Source organism: Cercospora beticola, chromosome 8, assembly GCF_033473495.1.
Source record: "Cercospora beticola chromosome 8, complete sequence".
NCBI classification, from domain to species: Eukaryota; Fungi; Ascomycota; class Dothideomycetes; order Mycosphaerellales; family Mycosphaerellaceae; genus Cercospora; species Cercospora beticola.
This window is the reverse complement of record NC_088942.1, coordinates 481,106-502,126: the sequence shown is the minus strand read 5'-3', so window position 1 is coordinate 502,126 and position 21,021 is coordinate 481,106. Positions and strand designations below refer to the sequence as shown.

Sequence of the window (21,021 nt, the reverse complement as noted above, 5' to 3'; positions counted from 1 at the left end):
AGATGTATATGTCGGTAAGTGGAAGTTCAATCGTGCGATTCAGTGGTCGAAGCAGGTATGTAATGTCATTAAGCATGTCGCGTACTGTTGAGATCTAAGCCATGTTAAAAATCTGTGAATTTGAGCACGAATTGGCTTGGGTACGGGTGTCATTCGCGAGGGACAGTGCGCGATCGCTGTTGACGCCAATCAGTATCGCATTGAGAGCATAAAATGGGAAAACATGAGCATGAGGATCTGGAATCGTGAACTTCTTTTCAAGGCTTTCAAATTGTACCGCCTCAAGTACACGCATCATACCCTCGACGCGACACGTAAAGCGCCCAAGCACCATCCACAGCAAGTAACAGCACGCCCGAATAACCCCATGATGATACCACTCATAGTTTGGCCTAGGGCGTACCCATGTTGCCCGTCCTTGGTGACCCTCTTCTGATGATCTGTGGCATGCTTCGTGACATTCGATAAAGACTCTGCTGGGTATGCGTCTATTGAGCGGCAGGCTCCTCGTCCTCGCCAGCAAGTGCGTTGCGCTTGGCAGTGATGCGCTCTTGTCTCCGCTCGCGGGCAGCCTTGGTCTTCGCACGCTTGGCGTCCATCTCTGCCTTGAGCTTCTCCTCACGCTGCTTCTCGGCCTTGGCCTTGTGAATCTGTGGCGAGCACCGTCAGTTTGCGATTCGACGTTTGTGGATGGAGACCACGTGACGAGCTCGTCATGGATGCCTCGGGTCCAACTTACATGCTCGACAAGAGCACGCTTGTGCTTGAAGGTGTTACCCTTGCTCAAGTGGTAGAGCTCGTGGTAAAGGTGCTTGTCGATCTTGCCGGCGGCACGGTACTTGACCAACAGACGGCGGAGGACACGAAGACGGCGCATCCACATGACTTGGCTGCGCATTGTCAGCAATTGTCCCGATTCATCCAAATGAGTGTGCCCCTTCTCGCTTCCACACTAATCCTCCTTCTTTTGCACGTTCCTCATTGACCATCCCACATTGTCCCTCCCAAGATCGGTGCAAACTTACGTTGGCATACGAGCGTCGGCAGTACCCTTCCTCTTACCGAAACCACGGTGACGTCCAATTCGGCGGGCAGCGGTGAGCTCTCGGGCGCGGGCACGCGAGTGCATGGTCACTGGCTTGCGGATGATGAGGCCATCTGCGAGCAGCTTGCGGATCGTCTGACGGGAGTTGGCGTTGGAGATCTCGTTGACCTCATTTGGGTCGAGCCAGATCTTGCGCTTTCCGGCACCAGTGACGGAGGCCGCCAGGCGCTTCTGGGTGCGGAGGTTGACCCTACAGGAGCCGATGTGTCAGTACAAGAGTCTTTCGAGACTGCGTTTTGCCGGTGCGGGCGGAGGGCGTTTCTCGAGGCCGGGGGTGCGCGGTGGTGGCGGCGATCGGGGAGCGTCCAGGTGTATTGTACGCATTCGTGGCCGTACTTACATCTTGACGTCGCTGGGTGGTGGATGGTCGGGGTGGGTGCGAGAGCAGTCGTCGCTGAGGTCAAGCGAAGTGCAAGTCGTGTGTCGACACAGCCCATTTCGAGCGCACGAGGCTTGGCGTGGATTTTTCCACAGATGCCTCAGGCACGCACATGCAGCTCCTCCACAATTTCCATCCCGATACGAACGACATGAACATTTTGCTGAACGCATGCTCAGGTGCATGGGACTTTAATCGTGCATGATATCGCTTCTTATCTCTTCTCTAACTTTGGAACCATTCATGTGAGTGAAGACGTGAACGACATGCCGATTTTTGAGGAATCTCTACATTGTCTGCGTACTCCTTTCCGAGATGCGTCAAGGGAGGCTTCGACAGAGTGCGCATTGCATTCTATGAAAGTCTATTATGGTCACGCCTAAAATTGTGCTGGGATAGATCGAGAACCCAGGAAGACCAGGCAAGTACTTCTTCTCAAAATGTCAAGCAGTGATTTCCATATATTTGCACGGCAATCTCAGGGAGCGATAGCGAAGTCTTCCAGCAGTCCGTCGGAACACCTAACGGCATAGTGCTCTGGCGACAAATGGAGCGTCGGATTACCCAGGCCTCCCGATACCTCTGGCTACCAGTCGCACTCGAGGCGCTGCAGCGGAAGAACTTACGATAGCACCGTCCCGGAAGATTGCGGAGAAAAACACGAGAACACGAAAAATCGAGTGCTTCCATCTCACAGCTCAAGAGCGTCTCTGGCGTAACAGTATCGCCATTTGCATGGCCCATGAGAAGCAATCAGAGGCAAGGTGCCAGATCGTAGTGCTTCCACAATCCGCGTCATTATGCCAAATGTCTCAATGGAACGTGGACTGGCACGCCAGATGTGAAAGCGATCGAGAGCGAGACCGTATGTCCCAGAGTGCATCTACTCCACGCGTGGTCCGCAATTCCTTCGGATAGTTCTTCTTGGGCACAGTCAGGCAGGCACAGCCCATGCTCACCTTCATTGGCGTGATGACCATCTTGTCGGCAGAGTCTGGAAGAGAAAGGCGCAAGCGAAGCGGGAGTGAGAGTCCCTCGCAGGCGAATGCTGGAGACTCGACTACCTTCGAAGAATGACGACGAAGACTGTGGCTTAGTCCAGTCGCTGGCCGGATCCCAATCCCAGTCGTGGAGACCAGTGGTACGGGTACGGGGGGACTGGCCTACTCGCAACGGTTGAGTGCGTTCTCTGAGAGGCCGGCACAGAGATCATTAGCAAGGTCGGAGCATTAGATGGCACAACATCCGGCGAAACATTGGAGAAGGATGTCAAGGCTTCAGGTGCTTCTGCCTGTTGCGATAGTACCAGCGTCAATTCTTCGCGACTCTGGGTGCCTTGGAATGGGCCGGGTGCACAGAGAAAAGCATGCCAACAGTGGTGTTTCCGGAAATCATGCACAGGATTGCTCGGAGGCTTCACGACTTCAAACGGCGTGAAGCTGGCGAGATCGCAGAGACAAGCAGGAGACGCCTCATGCTTCGAGAAATCGCGACGGCAGTTGCACCGGAGCGTCAGCACTCTTGTTGACTCTGCACTTCCACGCCAGACGGAGTGACACGTGGCCGAAGTGCACTCTCAGCGCTCATTTCAGACAGACTCTCTGGAGCGTGGGTGCACTGAGCGGCATCGTTCGTGCATCTCAGGCGGAGAAATGGCAAGCATGGAGGCTGCCTCTGAGCGGGCTCGCGCATTGTATTTCGATGCGACGGGAGTCACGACGCCGCTCTAGCCAGACAACTGGCGGAGAAAGGACGCCGCAACGGATGACAGGTAAAGTACTCTCACGAAAACGCGGTGTCGCAAAGTTACCACGCTGCTCTCCTCCGAAAGCCACCCTACTGGGCAACGGTCGATGGGGGGCATTAGAGAGAGTAAGGACGTCGGAAGCGAATGTAAGGTCAAGAAAGGAGTGTCTTGGGTGGATAGTGCCTCACCCGGGCTTTCCCTAGAGAGTGATCTCTAGTATGTGAACCTTGGACGCGGCGTAGCATGGCGTAAGGTATTCTCAGGGTGTGAGCAGGGGGAGGACGGCCCCTACTCACGAAGAAGAAGAAGGATGTGCGTGAGTGTGACCTCTCACGGCATCTGCGGAAGAAGAATTTTGCTCAGCGGCCGCTGCTCGCGCAGCAGTCGCCTTGCGGCCAAAGAAAAACGGCGGGACCGTCCCTCTCAGGCAGTCAGCCGGAATGGCGCAGTAGCGCTGCCACTGCCATTCCTCCAACGAGAGGTGTGGCTGGAACACCATCAGACCGCCTTCCGGCAATCCAGTGGTATCAGCATCCTCGAGGAGCTCCTGGGCCCTGCTCGGTGAAAGACGAACACGAGAAAACTCGTGAGCGAGATCCACGCGAGAAGGAGTACCAGCCATATTGCCGAACAAGTATGGTGAGCTCCAATCAATCTGAATGTGCGATGGTCAGTGAGTACAAGGGCTTTTAAGGGCACCAAGGCGTCACTATGGATTCGAGATCGATGAAGAAGAAGAAGAGAAGGAAAGAGGGAAGAGAGGGCCTTTTGTGCTTGCGAACTGCCAGCAGAGAGGTGGCATCTTCACATCCATGGCATCGTTGAAAGGTTGTCGAGAAACTCAACAGTCGATGCACACCTGGAAACAATGATGGGTAGCCATTCAGAGAGACAAAACGCGTCTGGTGCCAATGGGTGAGGGAAAGCATATTGGAACTTGCAATTTGGCAAGTCAAAAGACGAATCACTGCAGGCGTAAACGAAGTGCTGTGTGGTAGAAGCGTCAATGCGTACTGACACTGCAATCTGGCATGTTGAAAGACGAATCATTGCAGGTGCCAACTAAGTATTGTATGGTAGCAGAGGAAGTTACTCAACCCCGGCCGACCTTCGGCATGCCGATGCAATTCCACGCAGCGTTTCCTTCCTCAAGACAGCACAGAAAACAAACTGCCCAGAATGACGGAAGCAGAGAAACATTCAGCACGATGAACAATAGCGAGCTTTCATTTCATACTATATATCCTTCTCCTCTCTACACCACATGCAAAGGAATGGGTATCATTACATATGTACAAAAGAGACCGACAAGCTCACCCAAAAACGACCAATCACGATCTAGCAATATACTGCCCACTGGTCAACTTCTTCTGTGTCGGCACGTTCCTCCAAGCTGCGGCCGAAGAAGCAGCAGCCGCGACGCTCTCGTCCGCAAAAGGGTCGGCGGCAGCGGCTGCTCCATCAGTGCCAAGCACACTGACAGCGAGGCCACTTCCAAGACCCTGTGCCTGCTCACCCGAGATCTCAAAGCGTCCTTCCACGTAGCCGCCCGTAGGCTTGCCCTCAGTAACGAACTTTGCTAAGAGCTTGTTGGCTTCGCCGCCAGGACGTAATGTGATCTCATCCAATTGCCAGAAGATCAAATTCTTGTCCCGGGAGAAAGTGCCGACAGGTTTGGACTGGCAGCTCGTGGCTTTGGCACCTTCAAGGGTGAGGGCGATAGTGACATTGTGAAGTGTAACGCTGTCGCTTCCTAGCGCGGCGAAGCTGGGATGTAGTGCATAGCTGACGATGACCATGGCCAGATTCTCGTCAAGTTTGAATGCTGGGGTCAAGAGAACAGGTGTTTGCGACTGTGCCGCTTCGCCGCGCACCTGGTACTTGAAAGCGACAGATGTCTTGGCGATATTTGCCAGATTGACAGAATACTCGCCTTCACGTCCGGAAGCTTGGCCGATGAAGGCTGGATTCGGTGCGACCTTATCAAGTTGTCCAAAGTTCTCCAGGCGAATAGTCTCATGTCCTGACGAAGGGACTGAAGCATCAGGATGGTACGCAAGGGCGATCTCGCCAATCAGCGAAGAAGATGCTAGCTGCCCATTCTCAAACCGAGCAGAGACAGTCTCAATGATCGAAGAGCTCAAGCCGGGGCTCGAAAGCTCGGGATGTCTTTGTGCATAGCTGGCCGAGCTCTGTAGCGAACGACCAGAGCGGATTGAATGATTGTCGCCAGTGTGTTGCGCTGCCAGAGGTGCAGCATAGCTGGGCTGCACAGGAGATTGTGGCTCGCTGGGTGGACTGAAGGGTGCAAATGCCGTTTGCCCTGCGCCGGCTGGGCTGAATGCTCCCGAAGGCGACTGGAGAAGGACAGGTGCTGCCGCCTGAGGCGATGTCGGTGCTGGAGATTGTATGACAGCTGGCGCTATCGCCGGAGGACTCGTAGCCACTGGGGCAGGCGCAAAAGGCTCGCTTCTTTGATTCTCCAAAGAGGTTGTCGAGTTCGCTGTATCGGAGGAGAATCCATCTGGCGCGCCGTACGTGCTTACTATAGCACTATTACGGTTGTCACGCCGGCCGCGAATGGTACCGCCTCTCTTTTGAGTTGGAGGAGGTGCCTGAAATGGTCAGTAAGGAATGCGTCTCCCACACATTTGCATCAACTTACGAGTTTGTTCGCCATGCTCGCCAGAGCAGCATCAGCCCCCTCCTCTTGGATAGGCGCATTTCTAATGTTCACGTTGAACTGTGGTTCCTGCCTGTCTCCAAGCTCCGCTGCATCTGCTTGTGCTTGGGATATCGGATCCAGCTGCTGAGGAGGCACAGAAAATCCCTCGTTATCCCTGCGAGGCTCCGGCGGCGGCTGCACTGCTCTTGGTGGCTCAAGATCAGCCAGATCGTTCTGATGGCTACCATTGGCGACCATAGACGGGAAGGCAGGGGCAAGAGCCGATGTTGCACTTGTAGGGCCGGAACCACTGCCATTAATGTGCGGAATTGGCCCAAGCTGAGGTGCTTGCGAGGATGACATGGCTGACTCTTGCGTTCGCGGAACTTCCGAGATCTCGCTTCCTTGTCTGAACGATGAAGTGGGACGGCGAGACGAAGACTCGGCTTCTTCCTGCGGCGGCTCCATGGAGTAAGAATTCTTGTTGCGTCCTAGACGACCAAAGGGTGATGACTTGGGCTTCCGCTCTGGCGATTCTTCCGTAGTTGGGAGCTGTTGTGGCTGCTTGCTCGACCGTCGCGACATGACAGTACCAAGCCGCTTGAGTCCTTTGAATCCTCCCTTCTTTTGCGGTTCCGGTGTCGAGCCAGGCGCGTCGTCAGGTATCTGTTGGGCACCTGAGGAGGAGCTCGGCACGAACATGCTCGCACGATGTGCATGTCGTACTTCGCTCTGTCTGCGATTCGCGGCCTTGATTGCAAACATTTTGATCTCGTCAGCTGGCTCCACGTTGAGCAGCACATTCAATGCCTGCTCTCCAGCACCACGACTCTTCTCATTTTGGTCCACATCCAGTGTCACGAACTGCGTCAGGGCATCGCGCAGCTGATTCAGACGCGTCTCATCCAATGTCTGCAGGTTATCGAAGACAAACGGCGCCTGAGAATTCCATTGCGCTCGCGCATTTTCCAGATCCGAGCTGGCATTGGCCACTTTATTCGCATCTGCGCTCTCGCCCTTGCCTTGTAGCTTTTCCGCCGCCTTTTGTGCTTTCTCGATCTCTTTCGCTATCTGGGTCAAGTTTCCCTGTATGGTCGGCATCGCCTGAATGTCGCGGTTATTGTTGGCGAACTCGCGGAGCGGTTTCTCGACATCGATCTCGATCCGGGACGCTAGAGACGTGTGCGATTCGGCCAGAGCCTCCATTGAGCTGGTCAACGAGCCCCATGGCACGGTGAAGATGCTGCTAGTCGTCAGCTCAGTCTCCCAGCCTATCGAGTCCTGCAGGTCCATACCCAAGGTCCTCATCCCCAATCGGCTTGCGCGCAAGCCTTCGCAGACCTGCAGCATATTGCTCCTCAAGCTTACTACGCTCCTATTGCCATTCTCTTAGCTATGCAACCTTTCCGACACATTCTCAATGCATGCTTACTTGAAGCCAGTCTGCAATGGTGATATTCAATCTCTTGATCTGCGTCACTCGGTCGTTCAGGATATCCACCGCTTGCGTCGGCTGTACTTTTTGCTATGCGCGAGTATCCGTAAGCTTCCATTTGCTCTACTTGCTCGCAGAAGGACTCGACAGCCCTCTCTGGCTCGTCCCATTGAGCTTACCAGCAAAGCCGGGTAGTCCGACCGATCCGTAGTGGAAGCCATGGGCGCCTAACGCATTCAATAACCTGCACAGAAAACGAAAGCCAAATAATGCGCGCTGCCAATGCCCACGCCAGTAGCAGCAGCAGCAGGAATAGACTGGAGAGCGACGATTGGACGTGGAGGATGAAGTGGTGGAAGCACAAAGATGTGCAAGCTCGAGGCACAAGGCAAGCTGCGATGACCGCCGGCTCGGCAATGGCGCAACAACGATGACCGAAGCGCGCACGATCCTGGGAAAGTCTTGCCAAAACAACAGCCACGAGACCTGCTCTTCTACATCATCGTCATCGTCCATCAGCACCATACCGCTCGGCGGTGGCACTACACATGGCCCACCCCTGCCATCGCATCGCATTCGTCAGCATCCGCGCGGAAGCTGAACAGAAGCAGCCTTGGCACTGTCTGCGCGAAGTCGAAGTCGACCGCAGGCCGGAGCGAGGCTGGTGGGCGGTTGGCGGTGAAACGCCATCACGAAGATGATGCTGAAGAAATGCACGCACGTGTGTCACGAAAAGTATATTCTGTGCGTATGCACGAGCATGTTACGCCGAACATGTGTGACCACATACAAGCAAGGGAAAGGCAATCCATTCTACTGATCGAGCTCTTTGCTTCTTGGCCAGAATGTGAAGATCAGCCATAGCAGCCAGAGCATCGCTCAAACAGAAGCAACAAGTTTGAAAAATTGAAAGGGAGAAGGTATTGCAAATTTTGATGAACTGATTCCATTAACTGCTACACTAGTATACAACTCATCATTCATTATTCGTCAGAAATACAAGCTCGAATTCCCCACTAACTCCTCCGCCATGCGAAATCCCCCTCGAATCTCGAAGTCAGACCTAGTCAGTCGATCCTCTACTCAATGTTGATCTTCTTGCTCGAAGGAGCCGGAGCCTTGGGCACAACAATCGAAAGAATTCCATCCTTCAAGCTGGCCTTCACATTATCCTGATCGACTCGAGCAGGGAAGGAGAATGTGCGAGCGAACTCTCCAACCGAGCGTTCAGAGAGCCAGTACTTCTCCTTTGGTGCTTGGTGTTGCTGGACTTGCTTGCTGTCGGCCGAAGACTTCTGGACTTGAGTCGAGTTGGCTGCGTTCTCGTCCTCGACAGTTGGCTGGTGGGATTTGTTCGAGTCTTCGATCTTGCCTTGCTCAGCGGAACCCTCGATGAAGCCGGATGGGCGAGTGCCCTCTTCGCGGACGTGTTCAGTGCGGCCCTTGATGGTGAGGGTTTGGCTGTCGGTGAACTCGATGTTAATGTCCTTTTGCTGGATTCCTGGCAGTTCGGCGTGGATTTCGTAGTTCTGTTGATTCTCCTTCACGTCCACTTTTGGTGTGAAAGACTTGAAGGAGCGGGAGACGGAGTAGTTGCCATTGCCGGATGTGTTTGCCACGTGGCGGGAGTAGTCATCTGCCAGCTTGAAGAGAGGCTGGAAGGTTGCGAACTCCTGTTCGAATGCGCGTGGGAAGAAAGACATTTTGCGTGTGGTGGTGTAGGTTGATGGAGTAGGTTTGCAGGTGCGTGCGACTCGCGGTAGGTTGTTGAAGAGTGTTCTTTGCATGTAGTGCTTGTGAGTTGTTTCTTGTTGTTCTGATGATGAGCTGAAGAGAGTGAGAGCAGTGCATACTTATACCTGTGGAAGACCTATCTATGGATGCCTACGAGGTGTTCTGGAGTCATCTTCGATGATGCGAGAGTCGTCTAGAATAGTCCTCTGCTGTCGTAAGCACTGCAAGCGAAGCATTCGAATGGGACACATCGAAGTCTTCGAGATACTTCAGGTCAGCCTTCGAAACGTCGTGAACGTACGCCGCCACTCCAGTCACTTCAGGATCATGCTAGGTGCTTCCAGAACACCTGGGACAGCACTAGCCCAATCGGGCGAAATGCCAAGACAGTCACGTGTAGGCAGTCCTTCGAGCACACAGGCCAAACGTGACAACCTCTACGATCGACCACCACGGCGCGGCAGAGTGGCTGAAAGTGAGTGCCACAGTGGACATTGGGCAGACGTGCATCTCTGGCTCTCCGCTCGGCTGTCTCATACCTTCCAATGGCAGCCGATGATTGGCCATTCGGCATCTCTGTACTACGAGAGCTTCCACGATCAAATCACGAATCAGATCTTTGTGAGACCTTAGCACACGTGCTACACCTCCATCCGTCCTCATCTCGAGGCGGATGGTCATCATCAGACACTCGCAGCGGCGCAGCAGCGCCCACCAAAAGAGAGCACCCGCACAGAAACGAGTCAGATTCAAAACCCAAAAGGGCTACATACCCTCCCTCAAACATGCCAACGAACGAATAGAATCGCGCAAAACGCCCAAGGAAAAGCCTCCCATTGCCCCAATACTGACGCCTCGTCACAGTTCCCTCAAGGAGCCACGCCGGATCATAGCCGCCGCGTCCCCTGCTCGGCACATTTTACCTTCCGGTAAAAAAGTATGGCGCAAGAACTACTGCACGTCGTTCACGCATCTGAGAGAAAAAGCGTAGTGGTCCGCACGGTAGCCCTATGCAAGGTACTGGAGCATGGGCCTCGTCGTCTGCGAAGCTTGTCCAGACGTCGTCTCTTCTTTCTCAATGATTGTACAGTGAATGGAAATCTCATTGTCGTCGTAATATCGTCAAGGATCGCGCCGGTATCATTACACTCTTTGCTGAAACTTCCAGGATCGTTTTGGCGACTAATAGTCCACGGGAGCCGGATATCTTTGACTTGCTGCGCGGTATTGTTGTGGGTATTTTTGCGCTGCTCGTGCGTTCAATGCGCTGGTGATCGTTAGCAAATGTTCTCGTGGATAGAGTTTGTTCGCAATGTGCGCACCTGACTTTCTTTTGCGTCCAATCGAGGTCTCGTTGCACGTCTTTTGCAGCTTGCATGCCTTCTGCGAAGTTGGCGCGAGTCTTTGCCAATCGTGCTCTGGCCTGTGCTTGCAATGCTAATATTTCGCGGTTCTTCGCATTTAGTGCGCCAGACCTATCAACATCAGCTTTTGCGCCGGAAATGTCAACGACATTGATACTCACATTTGCGCTTGGCTCGCCAAATTCTTGTCCAATGGAATTGGGTTGTAAGCTTGCGAAAGACGATCGTTCATGTAATCGAGCAGATCGACGCTCGTGGCGCCGCTCGACGAGTCGTAGTCGCTGCCGCCATATGCGCTTGATGCAGAGGAGTACAATCCCGCACCAGTCGACGAGACGCTCTCTGGGCGTTCTGGTGGTGACGCCGATAGCTGGCTGTACGCAGACGGGTTTCGTGCGTGTCGGGCATTCTGCGGTGTCTTTCCGGGTACGTTAACCGGGAGCGTTCCGGTGGGATACTGGTAGTAAGAGGTAGACATGGTAGCTGGCTGTGAGTAGTGTTGGACAACGACTAGGTGTGACAAGAGGTAGTTGCACGTGGGTGATCGACTGTGATTGCAGACAAATGTCAAAGAAAGGAAACAGGAGCACTCAGCCTTCGTGTCACCTTTTTATACCCTCGCTGGCGGTTCAGCGACAAGCATTGAGGAGTCTGCAGCATGGTGAGCACAACACTTGCTGCGCGTGATAGCTGGAGCTCCAGGCATCGAGCCTGTCAGAGGCATGAGGGCATGCGGCCGACAGGCCTCTCAGAGCACGGGCAGGATGGAGCGGCCAATGTGTGAGAGGCGATACCGCCGAGGCTCCCGGCCATGGCATGATGGCAAGAGTCACAGCAGTATGCCATTGGCTTTGACAGAAAGCTAATTGCTAGCTCCATGCACATGTCAGTAGCTATGCCGTACCATTCCTGTGCCGGTGGGTCAAATATCCATAGCAATATCCTATCGGCGCAACCGAGCTGGAGGGAGTCGATACTCAAGGTTGCGAGACTAATGTACCACAACCGTCATGCCCTAGACCGGTACAGGAAAGAGCCGTCAGTCCGCGAGCAAGTGGCCCAGGGCATCCATGTCTGAGGAGGAATGTGAAATCCGGTTGGAATGTTTGCGCAAAGAGGGCTTTTGGGCGAGGAGGAGCGCTGGGATGGGCCTGATCGGGAGCGCGCAGCAAAGCAAGGCCAATGTCTCATGCAGAACGTCGCGCGCGCCGTGGGACCATGACAGACGGGAGCTGTCAAGCGCGCCGTGCCACATGGCATGGGTACACGACATTGGGAACCAGAAAAAGCGTCGACGCTGTGAGCATTGGACGAAGCCAGACGTCGGGTGTCGTTGCGCGACCAAATTTTGCCAAGTCGCGCTAGCGGCAGCGAAGCGAGCGAGGACCACCAACGACTCGGCCGCCCACCACCAGTTTCACGCTGCCGCCACGCCGCGCCCTGGCCCAGACGATCACTGACTCTCCACCGACACCGCACCGCACGTCGTCGTCGCCGCTGATCAGCACCGCTGCCCGCCATGTCGTCGCGTCGTGGTCCTCACCGGTGACCCCGCGCCGCCCGCTTCGTCCCAGGACTTTTTGCCGCCTCCGCCGATGGCTGCCCAACTCCATGACGTTCGGGCAGTCTTGCTGCTCGCCCTGCACGCCTTCCAGACGTGGCCCACGGAAAGCCTCGCGGTCAACTGCAAAGCCTTCGCTAGTGCTCCGCGAAGGAGGTCATGGCCTGCCATCGTTTGGACGCCTGCCTGCTGGCGCGACGGCTTGCGCGGATAGCCGCAGGAGCTTTCGAACAAGTGCTTTCCTTATGCGATCAGCTCCCTGACCGCTACAATGACTCCATGTCTTCATAAAAGCAAAGACTGTTCACGTTATCACGATCGACATTTGTACTGCCGAACGACAGCTTCCATCTCGACGTGCTGTCTTCACGGACCAAGCACTTTGCAGTTGACTTGGTACCCAAGGTCATACCGAAGGGCGCACGGGAGCGATGATCCGCGTCGGCTGAGCGAGGCCTGCCATAAGACAAGACCACCCGACTGAAGCAAGACTCAGCGACGAGCGTCCAACACCTGACTGCCTCATTCCGAGCCTGCAAGAACGCTCGCAGAAGACGCAGAGCGGAGCAGCCAGGCCGGGATCGTCAAGCAGTGACCACAAAACACGTCCGACAGGACAGCACTGTGCAGCTCTGACACGCTTCAGGAGGCGAGTTTGTCCTGCGGACGAAGCCAGGAGAGGCATCTCCAGCTTCCCGCATTTGGCGAGCAGCGGCGCACTGCTGCAGCATCACTTGCGTCCGTTGTGGATGGCTGTTTTGCTTTGTCGATCCGTCAGGTCTCGGAGTTGACGAGGCCAACGAAGCGTCTCCGTTCTTGTAGCAGGCCTGCGGCATGCAACATTCCGGACCCGTATATGCAGAAGGGCATTGCTCCAGCGTGTCGAGATCAATCGTGCTACCAGCACATGAATCCGTCTTGCAGCTGCTTGTCGTTCTCAGCTGTAGCCGATACAGAGACGCCACCAGGGGTAGGTCACGCACGTCGTTCGCGATCCGTTCCACCTATCAGTCGTGCATTTCAAGCGTCATTTCACTCACACCACCCCTGACAATGTGCGAGAGCTCCGCGTGTCACTTGGAACTGATTGAGCAGAGCTTTCCGTCTCCTTGGCATTATGTGAAACAACATACTCACTTTTCGCCTATATGACCGCTGTGCAGGTCCAAACAGTGCCCTTCACAAAACTGCCTTGGCAGAGGGCCTGTCCATTCGGTTGACCAATTCAGCATGTACGCATTGCCTGCTATTTCACTTCACGAGCGATTGTTTGCAAGTCAGCAAGATCGTCCGAATTGTAAATATCGGTGTGCATACAGCTCATGGGAAGCGCATGTAACATTAGATGATTTGTTCTGAACATCGACACACAGAGAAGAGAAGCGGCGCGAAGTGAAGGTGGAAAGTTTGCTAAAGATATTAACAGCCTTGAAATCATATACTTCAGTTGACATTACCGCGTCACATGCAGGTTTGGAGTGTCATTCCCAAGCTCATCGCGACAGTCGACAGCCAAATTTCTCGCCTGATATCTTGCAGAAGGATGTCTTTACCACGGTACAAGGCTAGCAACGTGAGCGAAACCCAACCCGAAGAGAGACAGTCGATGTACCCCAATCTTGAACGGCAAGTGATCCCCTTTGTGGTGCAGTTAGTGAGCGAAACTAATCGATGGGTAGGATGTTTGACAAAGGCGAATGGTCCGACCTGAAGATCAAAACAGCGACACACACCTTCGAGGTGCACAAGAATATCGTCTGTACTGCATGTCCGTTCGTGCAAGCTGCCTGCGCTGGAGATTAGAAAGAGGCCCATACTGGAATTGTTGAGCTGCCTGAGCCTGAACATATCGTCAGAGCGATGCTTGCCTATTGCTATGGGCTTTACAATGCAAAGGATTTCGACATAGACAGCCCAGCTGACGATGGGTGGATCATTTACTGCGAGCTGCTGGTGGCTGCCGACAAGGTTCGCTTTTGATTTCAATGACTCAAGTATGGAAGTCCTCGAAGCTGACGCATGGACAGTATAGAATCGAAGGCCTTAAAATCATGGTCACCAAGTATCTTGAACACCAAATGGCTTCGGAGTTGATGGGAGGTGATTTATCCTTGATCGCCCTTTGGCTCTACGAAGGAGAACGCCGACAAATATTTGGCCCACGACTTACGCGGAAAGTTATGATAGAGCTCGCGCTCCAATTGGATTTTGTCATGAATCATGGATACTGGCCAGGAGTTTTAAGATGTCCGGAGTTGGTGACAGATCTCATGGGCTTCGTGGCGCGCCGCTCTTCTCGGGTTGAATTTGGCCACCAGATTAGCACACCGGATCACCTCTGCGTCAATGCGTGGGAGAGTGATAACGATGAGTGATTGTGCTGTGGCGAGGCCTTGCATCATATTTGCATGATGGGAGTAAAGAGGCAACATATTCAGGACGCATGGAATCTACAGCATCCGCCAGAAAGGCACGGCATTGCTCGGTTTCCTGGCCCAGAGAGGCTTGCAGCAGGTTCGAACAACGAGCTAAGAGAATTGCTCCTCTGCCTCGACCAATTACAAGATCAACATCGTGGCGCGACTCACGGGCGTCGCATATGACAGCTCCGTGCTCACTCACGGGATGTAGAAGCTTTTGCACACTACAGGACGGCACCAACAGGTCTCCACTTGGACACGAATTGTGGCGGTATGCCTGCCAGCTTAGTCGACCACTTTGGCATACGCGCAAGTTCCATGAGCTTCCTTTCGGCATGATTGCTCCAGCATCGGAGGGAATGAGACAGTTCGTATGTATACAACCAGAGCACAAGCAGTCCATTATGATGCATTATGACCCTTGTCATATGAAGAGATAGCTAGGCAACAGCGGGCGGCGCGAAGTGAAGCTCATCTCACATCGACGAGCTCCGACATGTGCCAATTGCCAGTCATGTACCACATGCCATAACGCTCACTACCTGCCGCAAACAACCGACCATATTTTCAAGCACTTTCCAGAGTCGTCGTCCAACCAACATCGCCACTTGCAACAACTGATAAGTCGTTGACATTGCTTTTCACACTACGACGCGAGATTTGTGATTAGCCCGAGCTGGAAGCATGGAAACTAATGGGGATGATTGCTATAACATTCTCTGGCAGTAAGTTGCGCCCTTTATGAACAGCAGCTAATATTGCGATACTAATCGATTGCTAGAATGCTCAAGAACGAAAAATGGTCGGATCTGAAAATTCAAACGGCGACTTACACTTTCAGTGTCCACAAAAGCGTCGTCTGCCCTGCCTGTCCATTTTTTGAGGCTGCCTGCACCGGAGACTGGAAGGAAGCTGGCTCCGGGATTATCGAACTGCCCGAGTCTGAACGCACGGTTAGAAGCCTACTGGAGTGGTGCTACGGGGTTTTCAACACTGATTACTTCACGTTGGCCAGTGGTAAAGAGGACACGCTGCGCTACTTCGAATTGCTCGTGGCGGCTGACAAGGTCAGTCGATGGCTACAATACTTCACGACCAAGCTGAACACTGACGCTAGGTAGTATCAAATGCCCGATCTCAAAGACGAAGTGGAAATCACGTTTGGATTCGCAGGGACCGCTTCGGATCTTGTGAAAGTTGCGCTCTGGGTTTACCAGGAGGAACGACGACAGGCGATTGGCGTGGAGTATATGCGTTCCCTCATCGAGATACTCGCGTGTGACATGGCCAAGATCTTGAACGGCGATTGCTAAGAGAAGATTCAGGAATGCCCTGAGTTAGCCAAAGATCTCATGCGGTACGTGGCGCAAGAGTCCTCTCGTGTCAATAAGAGACGGAAGCTCATCGATCCGGAGCATCTACGCAAGCCTGCAGAGGCCACCGACACCGACATCGAGCCCGACGAGGACACCGACGACAGCGATGATTGAGTGCGCTGGCAATACAGATCCTATCCGCATTCGTGAGGGCGAGCATTACCACAATTACCTCGCATCAACTTCACAGCCTCTACCACAGTGAGGAGGACGGAGGCATCGAAATAATTCCAAACGGCAAGTTGTCGGACCGCCGATGCGCCTGGATCGAATATCGAATCACTACAGGGAGATGAAGTGGTCCAGACATTTCCCAAGCGCGTGGGTATGCTCGATCATCACGAATCGCAACAAACACGACACATGAGACTAGGAGAAAATTCTCACAGGATCTCGTCTTCATAAGTCGTAATACATAATGAGAATCAACCTTGCAACGCATCGTACAGTTCAGGCCTCTCCAAAAGTTCTCTCTTACAAGTAGAATACCACCACGACATTGCAGCCCAGCGGCAAAGTCGCATCTGTTTTAGATCGTCCTTTATTCCAATGCAAGCAATGCAAATACCACATCAGCCCTCTGTTGCCCAAAACCGAACATGCCCGTTCAACACCACATCCAACTCCAATCGGCCCGATATCCTCACATTCAGTGGCAAACACCACAACACTCCAAAACCTCACAACACTCCAAAACACCTCAACCCAAACCCCCATCACCCAAAATCCACATCCTCAATACTTCTTCTTCCACCCACTCGGCGGCCTAGGCGAAACCGGACTCGAAGGCGTCCGACTCGATCTCGTCGAAGAATACGAATTGGACTTAGATTTGTGCGATCGCGACGAAGCAGTCCTCGGTCGCGAAGAAGCGACATAAACAGAAGAAGACCTCCTCGGACGACCGTCAGATGTCGTGGTCGTGGAACTGCGTTTTTTGACGTATTCGAGATGTGGATCGCCAAAGTAGAGAGGACGTCGGTTGGGGTTGAGTTCAGCCTCTTCGGTGAAGGCGCCGAAACACATTTTGATTTGACTGTTGATGAGATTGGTTTTGGAAGATGTTATAGTTTCGAAGACAATTGTATTTCGTGAAGTTTGTTGGAAGTAATAGGAATTGGAAGCTCGCGCGCGCTTCGAAACGTGTTGTGGTCGTCTGTTCGGCCTTAGCTGAATTGTTCCGGAGGATTATGCAGCCGCAGCAGCTGCGCTTCGCGTGTTTGAGAGGGCGTCGGCGCTAAACAATGTTGGCGTTTGTCCAGAACCGGTGTCGTCGTTCTAGCTCCAGAAGCTGGGCTGACGGGCTGTGTGCAGCGTGCGGCCTCTCACGTCCAAAAGGTGGGGTGGGGGTGGGCTGAGGTGATTTGAAGAAGACCCTCTCAGCACGAGCACGAGTCAGGACTTGTTGTAGAAGCTAGATGCCTGTCAGAGACCAGAAACCAGCGGGAAAACCTTGCGCAGTGCGTTTGTTTGTGCAAAGTGTGCCGAGTAAGTTGTGAGACAAGTCTTGCGAAACGATCGGAGACTTGTCACTTGTTACCTTCGATGTCGCGATGTGACTCGCACGTGGTGCTGTAAGCGTTTCCATTGACGCTGTGTGCAGTCCTTGGGTGTGACGCTTGTGACACGTCATGCCGGCGAGGTATAGACTTTCCTGCTGCTTCCGCCATTGATGAGCGTCAGATCCGTCGCAGCTCGGAGTACCGCGAGACCTTGGGCTTGAGTCTCAACCGTCCTGTTGTCGGCTGCCTGTCTCGGGTACACTGTGCGGCGAGGCTTAGATGCGCTTGCATGAGCACAGTCACTGCCGGAGCACTTCCAAGGATATGTGTCGAGTAATTGAGGTTGATTGCAAATATCGATACTTCCGTCAGGCTTCGACTCAGCATATTTTGGTGCAGCTCCTTGGGTTTTGTTCAACTGGAGATCGGTCAGTTCCAATCCGCGCTGGTAACAGTGAAACCAATACTTACATAAGGCGCACCCCACCATTCGCCCATGACTTTGGTACCATCGCGTGTACTCAGAGCAGCATGCGCGTTGTGTTGCACCCAAGGCGAGTAGCTTGCGCATCGGTCACTGTGGTGCTGCGCAAGCTCAGTCGAAGCCAACACACTAATGCCATCAACAAGAGGCACATCGGTAGGTAGTGATGTGCAGAAGTAGTCAAAGTGCTGGAAATAAGCACCCTTGAAGATCAAATTGTCCTGAGAACAATTCGCAGGAGCGTCGCAGTAGTCTTCAAGTATACCATTCCGACCCAGACCAGCCCATTCACTGGCTTGGTCAGAGACATCCGCATCCCAGCCTGTGGCATTGATTACTGTTTCGATTAGACTGTAGCCATCATCCAGATAAGAGGTAAGTCCTGTCGCCTCCCATAGCCCACGAAGACCGGTCAGCATGACTCCTTGGTTGTAGGTATACACCATCTCGTTTCGTTCGTCGCAAGTGGTCTGGTTCGGCGTAATATGAAATCCGTCGACGATTAATCCTTGTGCATTCGTGAAATTATGCGTCTTGAACCACGCCCATTCGTCCTGCGCATTCTTCAGAAAGATCGGATCGTGTGCTGAAATTGGCTGCAAGGGAGGAAGCGTTTTGTTGGTTTGAGCAGTGTAATTGGGATGTGGGTAAGGATCGGTATCGCTATCGCCTGGGAAGAAAAAGTACATCATAATGGAGCTGGACACAAACAGCTCATTGGTGATTGCGTTCTTGTAAGTCTCGAGTGCCGGGTTCCTGCAGCGAAGCGAACGTCAGCATATTTCATGTACTCTGGTCGAGGATCAACTTACCAGGTCAGACCCCCCTCGCATTGCGAAGTATTGAATTTATCTTGAACGATATTGTAGAAGATGTGTGCTCGATGCGCAAAAGCCGAAATATCGTCTATCCCAAGTCCGGATTGTGAGTATGCTTGGTACTGGTTGATGAATCTGATGACTTCGAGCCATTCCATTACGACCCATTGTGCATCGTCATATGCTGCGTCGAATATCTGTATAGTATCCTCACTATCGTAATAAGCTTGAATCTGTGAGTAGTAATTGCGGATATCGCTCTCCAGTTGGACCTTCGTCTCATCTCCGTAGACCTGAAGGCCGTCAACGAAAGTACGCTCGGACGAAGCCACAATGGTATCAATCAGAGCGCCAATCCATTGTATTGTACTTGGCCAGTAAGTGCCATTCCAAAATGTCGCTTGCATCGTTGCGAGAGCACCTTGTGTCTCGCTGAACCAGAACTCAGGGCTAGTGTCTGGTCCAGTATATCTCCACCGAGGCTCATCGCCTCGATAGCCATTCCAGAATGTCGTCTGCACTGCAGCCGAAGAGGAAAATATGATAGGGTGAACAAGTGACAGGGTTACAAACCATGACAGGAACATGGTGAAGAACGAAAGACATGCAATGAAGATGACCAGGGCTTCGCAGACCTGCCACAGCAGGGCACTCGCTCTTGAAGAGCCATCTGCGACGGAAGAGCCATTGTCTTGCGATGGGGGCGGGGAGGAGGTCTTCGGCATGGCGAGCCTAAACGCGTTCAGCCTTTTCCAGAAACAACGTTACATGAGATTCCGGGATTGTGGTGCATCGGATGTTCCTGCATGAACCGCTCTTCTCACCCGTTGAGCTTGGAAGCGGAACCACGGGGAATGCAGAAGAGGTAGAGAAAGAGGGCAGTGTGGCTAGAGGCCATTGTGGGGGAAGCGCCGTTAGCATTTATAGGCCCGAGAAGGAGAAGGGCGGTGGGAGGACCTCGGGAGGGCTGGGTGGAGGGAAAAACAGCTCGCTGGTCAGCGCCGTCACTCGCAGAGGTCATGTTGGACTGATATAGTGAGCAAAGGGTGCAAAGTGGTGTACTCGCATCGGAGGCCATAATGCATCGCGCTCGTGCGCACCAATTCTCACGTTGGAGGAGTCGCAAAGTGGTGTGCGTTGACGAAATCCATTGGATCGGCGGCAGGGGCTCGTGACACTTTCGCGTTGCGGAGCAACGCCTGTTCCTGAATTCGGGCGTGAATGCGCTGGCCGCATGACGCCTCGACTCTTCCTTCTTATTGTTGACAACCACACAGCTTTTAGGCTGTCGACGGACATGCGGACACGATAATCGCAGCAGTCATGCCGTACAAGGCGCCCGTGGCTGCGAAGCCTTCGAAACAGATCTTCGACCCGTTCAACTCGTCCGCCACCGGCCACCAACGCGCCGAAAACCGACTCGGTGGGAGTACTTCATGGCGCGATTCGAGGAGTCTGAAGCTGCGCGAACAATTCAGTGCTGGTAGCGGGGGTGGCAAGCGCATGAACGATACCGTCGGTGCTGGCAGTCTAGACTTTGGGCAAGATGGTCGGACTGAGAATGGCGGATGGGAGAGAGGAGCAAAGGGCTTGCGAACGGGAGGTCGGCAAAGCATCTGGGAGAACATGAAAGTCAAGAAGGAAGAGGAAAGCGAACGACCGGCGAAGCGCGTCAAGACGGATTCGTCAACATCGAAACCGAGTACAATCGTAAGCCCGTTCACGCCATACAAGAAGCAGGATGGAACAATCCGCGAAACAAGCTGGACTTCACACGAGTTGTCGCCATCAGATCTGCTCGAGCCAATATACACGCCAGAGAAACCCGACGAGTCCGCGAACGTCATGGTCAAGCAGGAGCAGGACTCGACACAATTCGGGACAGCAGCGGACAACAGTACTGTTGCGGCTGTGGAAGAAGATGAGGTTGCAAAGAAACCAGCTGCACCACAGATCTTCACTAATCTCACGATATACCTCAACGGCTGCACAGCACCCCTTTCAGACCACAAGCTCAAACACCTCATCAGCACTCACGGTGGCAATATGTCAATATCACTGGGCCGAAGAACAGTCACCCATGTAATCCTAGGCAGGATCAACGCAAATGGGGGCGCTGGCGGTGGACTTGCCGGAAGCAAAATCCAGAAAGAAATTGCGACTCTGCGCGGCAAAAGCGTCAAATTCGTCACAGCCGAATGGATTGTAGACAGCATCAAGGCTGACAAGAGACTGCCCGAGAGCAGATACGAAGCGACGAAGTTGGCGCCAAAGGGCGTAGCCAATATCAGTACTATGTTTAAGCCGACAGGGAAACCGTGACAGTCATGCATGAGGAAAGGAGTTTTGGGAAGGCCCGGGTCATGATTGACATTCTGAGATACCCGGCGATTATTAGCGCCACTGCATAGAAAGGATAGAATGAGACGAT

The 21,021-nt window shown here is 53.5% G+C and overlaps 7 protein-coding genes across 7 annotated transcripts; 2 read left to right on the top strand and 5 right to left on the bottom strand.

Annotated features, from left to right (window-relative positions):
* Positions 1-488: 488 nt before the first annotated feature.
* Positions 489-1,643, bottom strand: RPL19A (60S ribosomal protein L19A; the record flags this gene model as incomplete). The annotated part of the gene is made up of 4 exons (XM_065603431.1): positions 489-650; positions 740-890; positions 1,026-1,295; positions 1,633-1,643. The coding sequence occupies 4 exons, from the start codon at positions 1,641-1,643 to the stop codon at positions 489-491; spliced, it is 594 nt and encodes a 197-aa protein (XP_065459503.1).
* A 2,919-nt stretch (positions 1,644-4,562) lies between these two features.
* RHO25_011578 (uncharacterized protein) lies at positions 4,563-7,552 on the bottom strand (the record flags this gene model as incomplete). Its single annotated transcript, XM_023602999.2, has 5 exons — positions 4,563-5,846; positions 5,897-7,139; positions 7,192-7,271; positions 7,329-7,421; positions 7,511-7,552. 5 exons carry the CDS (start codon positions 7,550-7,552, stop codon positions 4,563-4,565), a joined length of 2,742 nt encoding a protein of 913 aa, XP_023454451.1.
* An 858-nt stretch (positions 7,553-8,410) lies between these two features.
* Positions 8,411-9,034, bottom strand: RHO25_011577 (uncharacterized protein; the record flags this gene model as incomplete). The annotated part of the gene is made up of 1 exon (XM_023602998.2): positions 8,411-9,034. The coding sequence occupies one exon, from the start codon at positions 9,032-9,034 to the stop codon at positions 8,411-8,413; it is 624 nt and encodes a 207-aa protein (XP_023454452.2).
* A 1,213-nt stretch (positions 9,035-10,247) lies between these two features.
* Positions 10,248-10,907, bottom strand: RHO25_011576 (uncharacterized protein; the record flags this gene model as incomplete). Its single annotated transcript, XM_023602997.2, has 3 exons — positions 10,248-10,332; positions 10,388-10,540; positions 10,591-10,907. The coding sequence occupies 3 exons, from the start codon at positions 10,905-10,907 to the stop codon at positions 10,248-10,250; spliced, it is 555 nt and encodes a 184-aa protein (XP_023454897.1).
* A 4,187-nt stretch (positions 10,908-15,094) lies between these two features.
* Positions 15,095-15,723, top strand: RHO25_011575 (uncharacterized protein; the record flags this gene model as incomplete). Its single annotated transcript, XM_023602996.2, has 3 exons — positions 15,095-15,135; positions 15,192-15,477; positions 15,532-15,723. 3 exons carry the CDS (start codon positions 15,095-15,097, stop codon positions 15,721-15,723), a joined length of 519 nt encoding a protein of 172 aa, XP_023454896.2.
* Positions 15,724-17,415: 1,692 nt separating this feature from the next.
* RHO25_011574 (uncharacterized protein) lies at positions 17,416-19,315 on the bottom strand (the record flags this gene model as incomplete). Its single annotated transcript, XM_023602995.2, has 3 exons — positions 17,416-17,706; positions 17,760-18,528; positions 18,585-19,315. The coding sequence occupies 3 exons, from the start codon at positions 19,313-19,315 to the stop codon at positions 17,416-17,418; spliced, it is 1,791 nt and encodes a 596-aa protein (XP_023454893.1).
* A 598-nt stretch (positions 19,316-19,913) lies between these two features.
* On the top strand, positions 19,914-20,912 carry RHO25_011573 (uncharacterized protein; the record flags this gene model as incomplete). Its single annotated transcript, XM_023602994.2, has 1 exon — positions 19,914-20,912. The coding sequence occupies one exon, from the start codon at positions 19,914-19,916 to the stop codon at positions 20,910-20,912; it is 999 nt and encodes a 332-aa protein (XP_023454892.1).
* Positions 20,913-21,021: the final 109 nt, after the last annotated feature.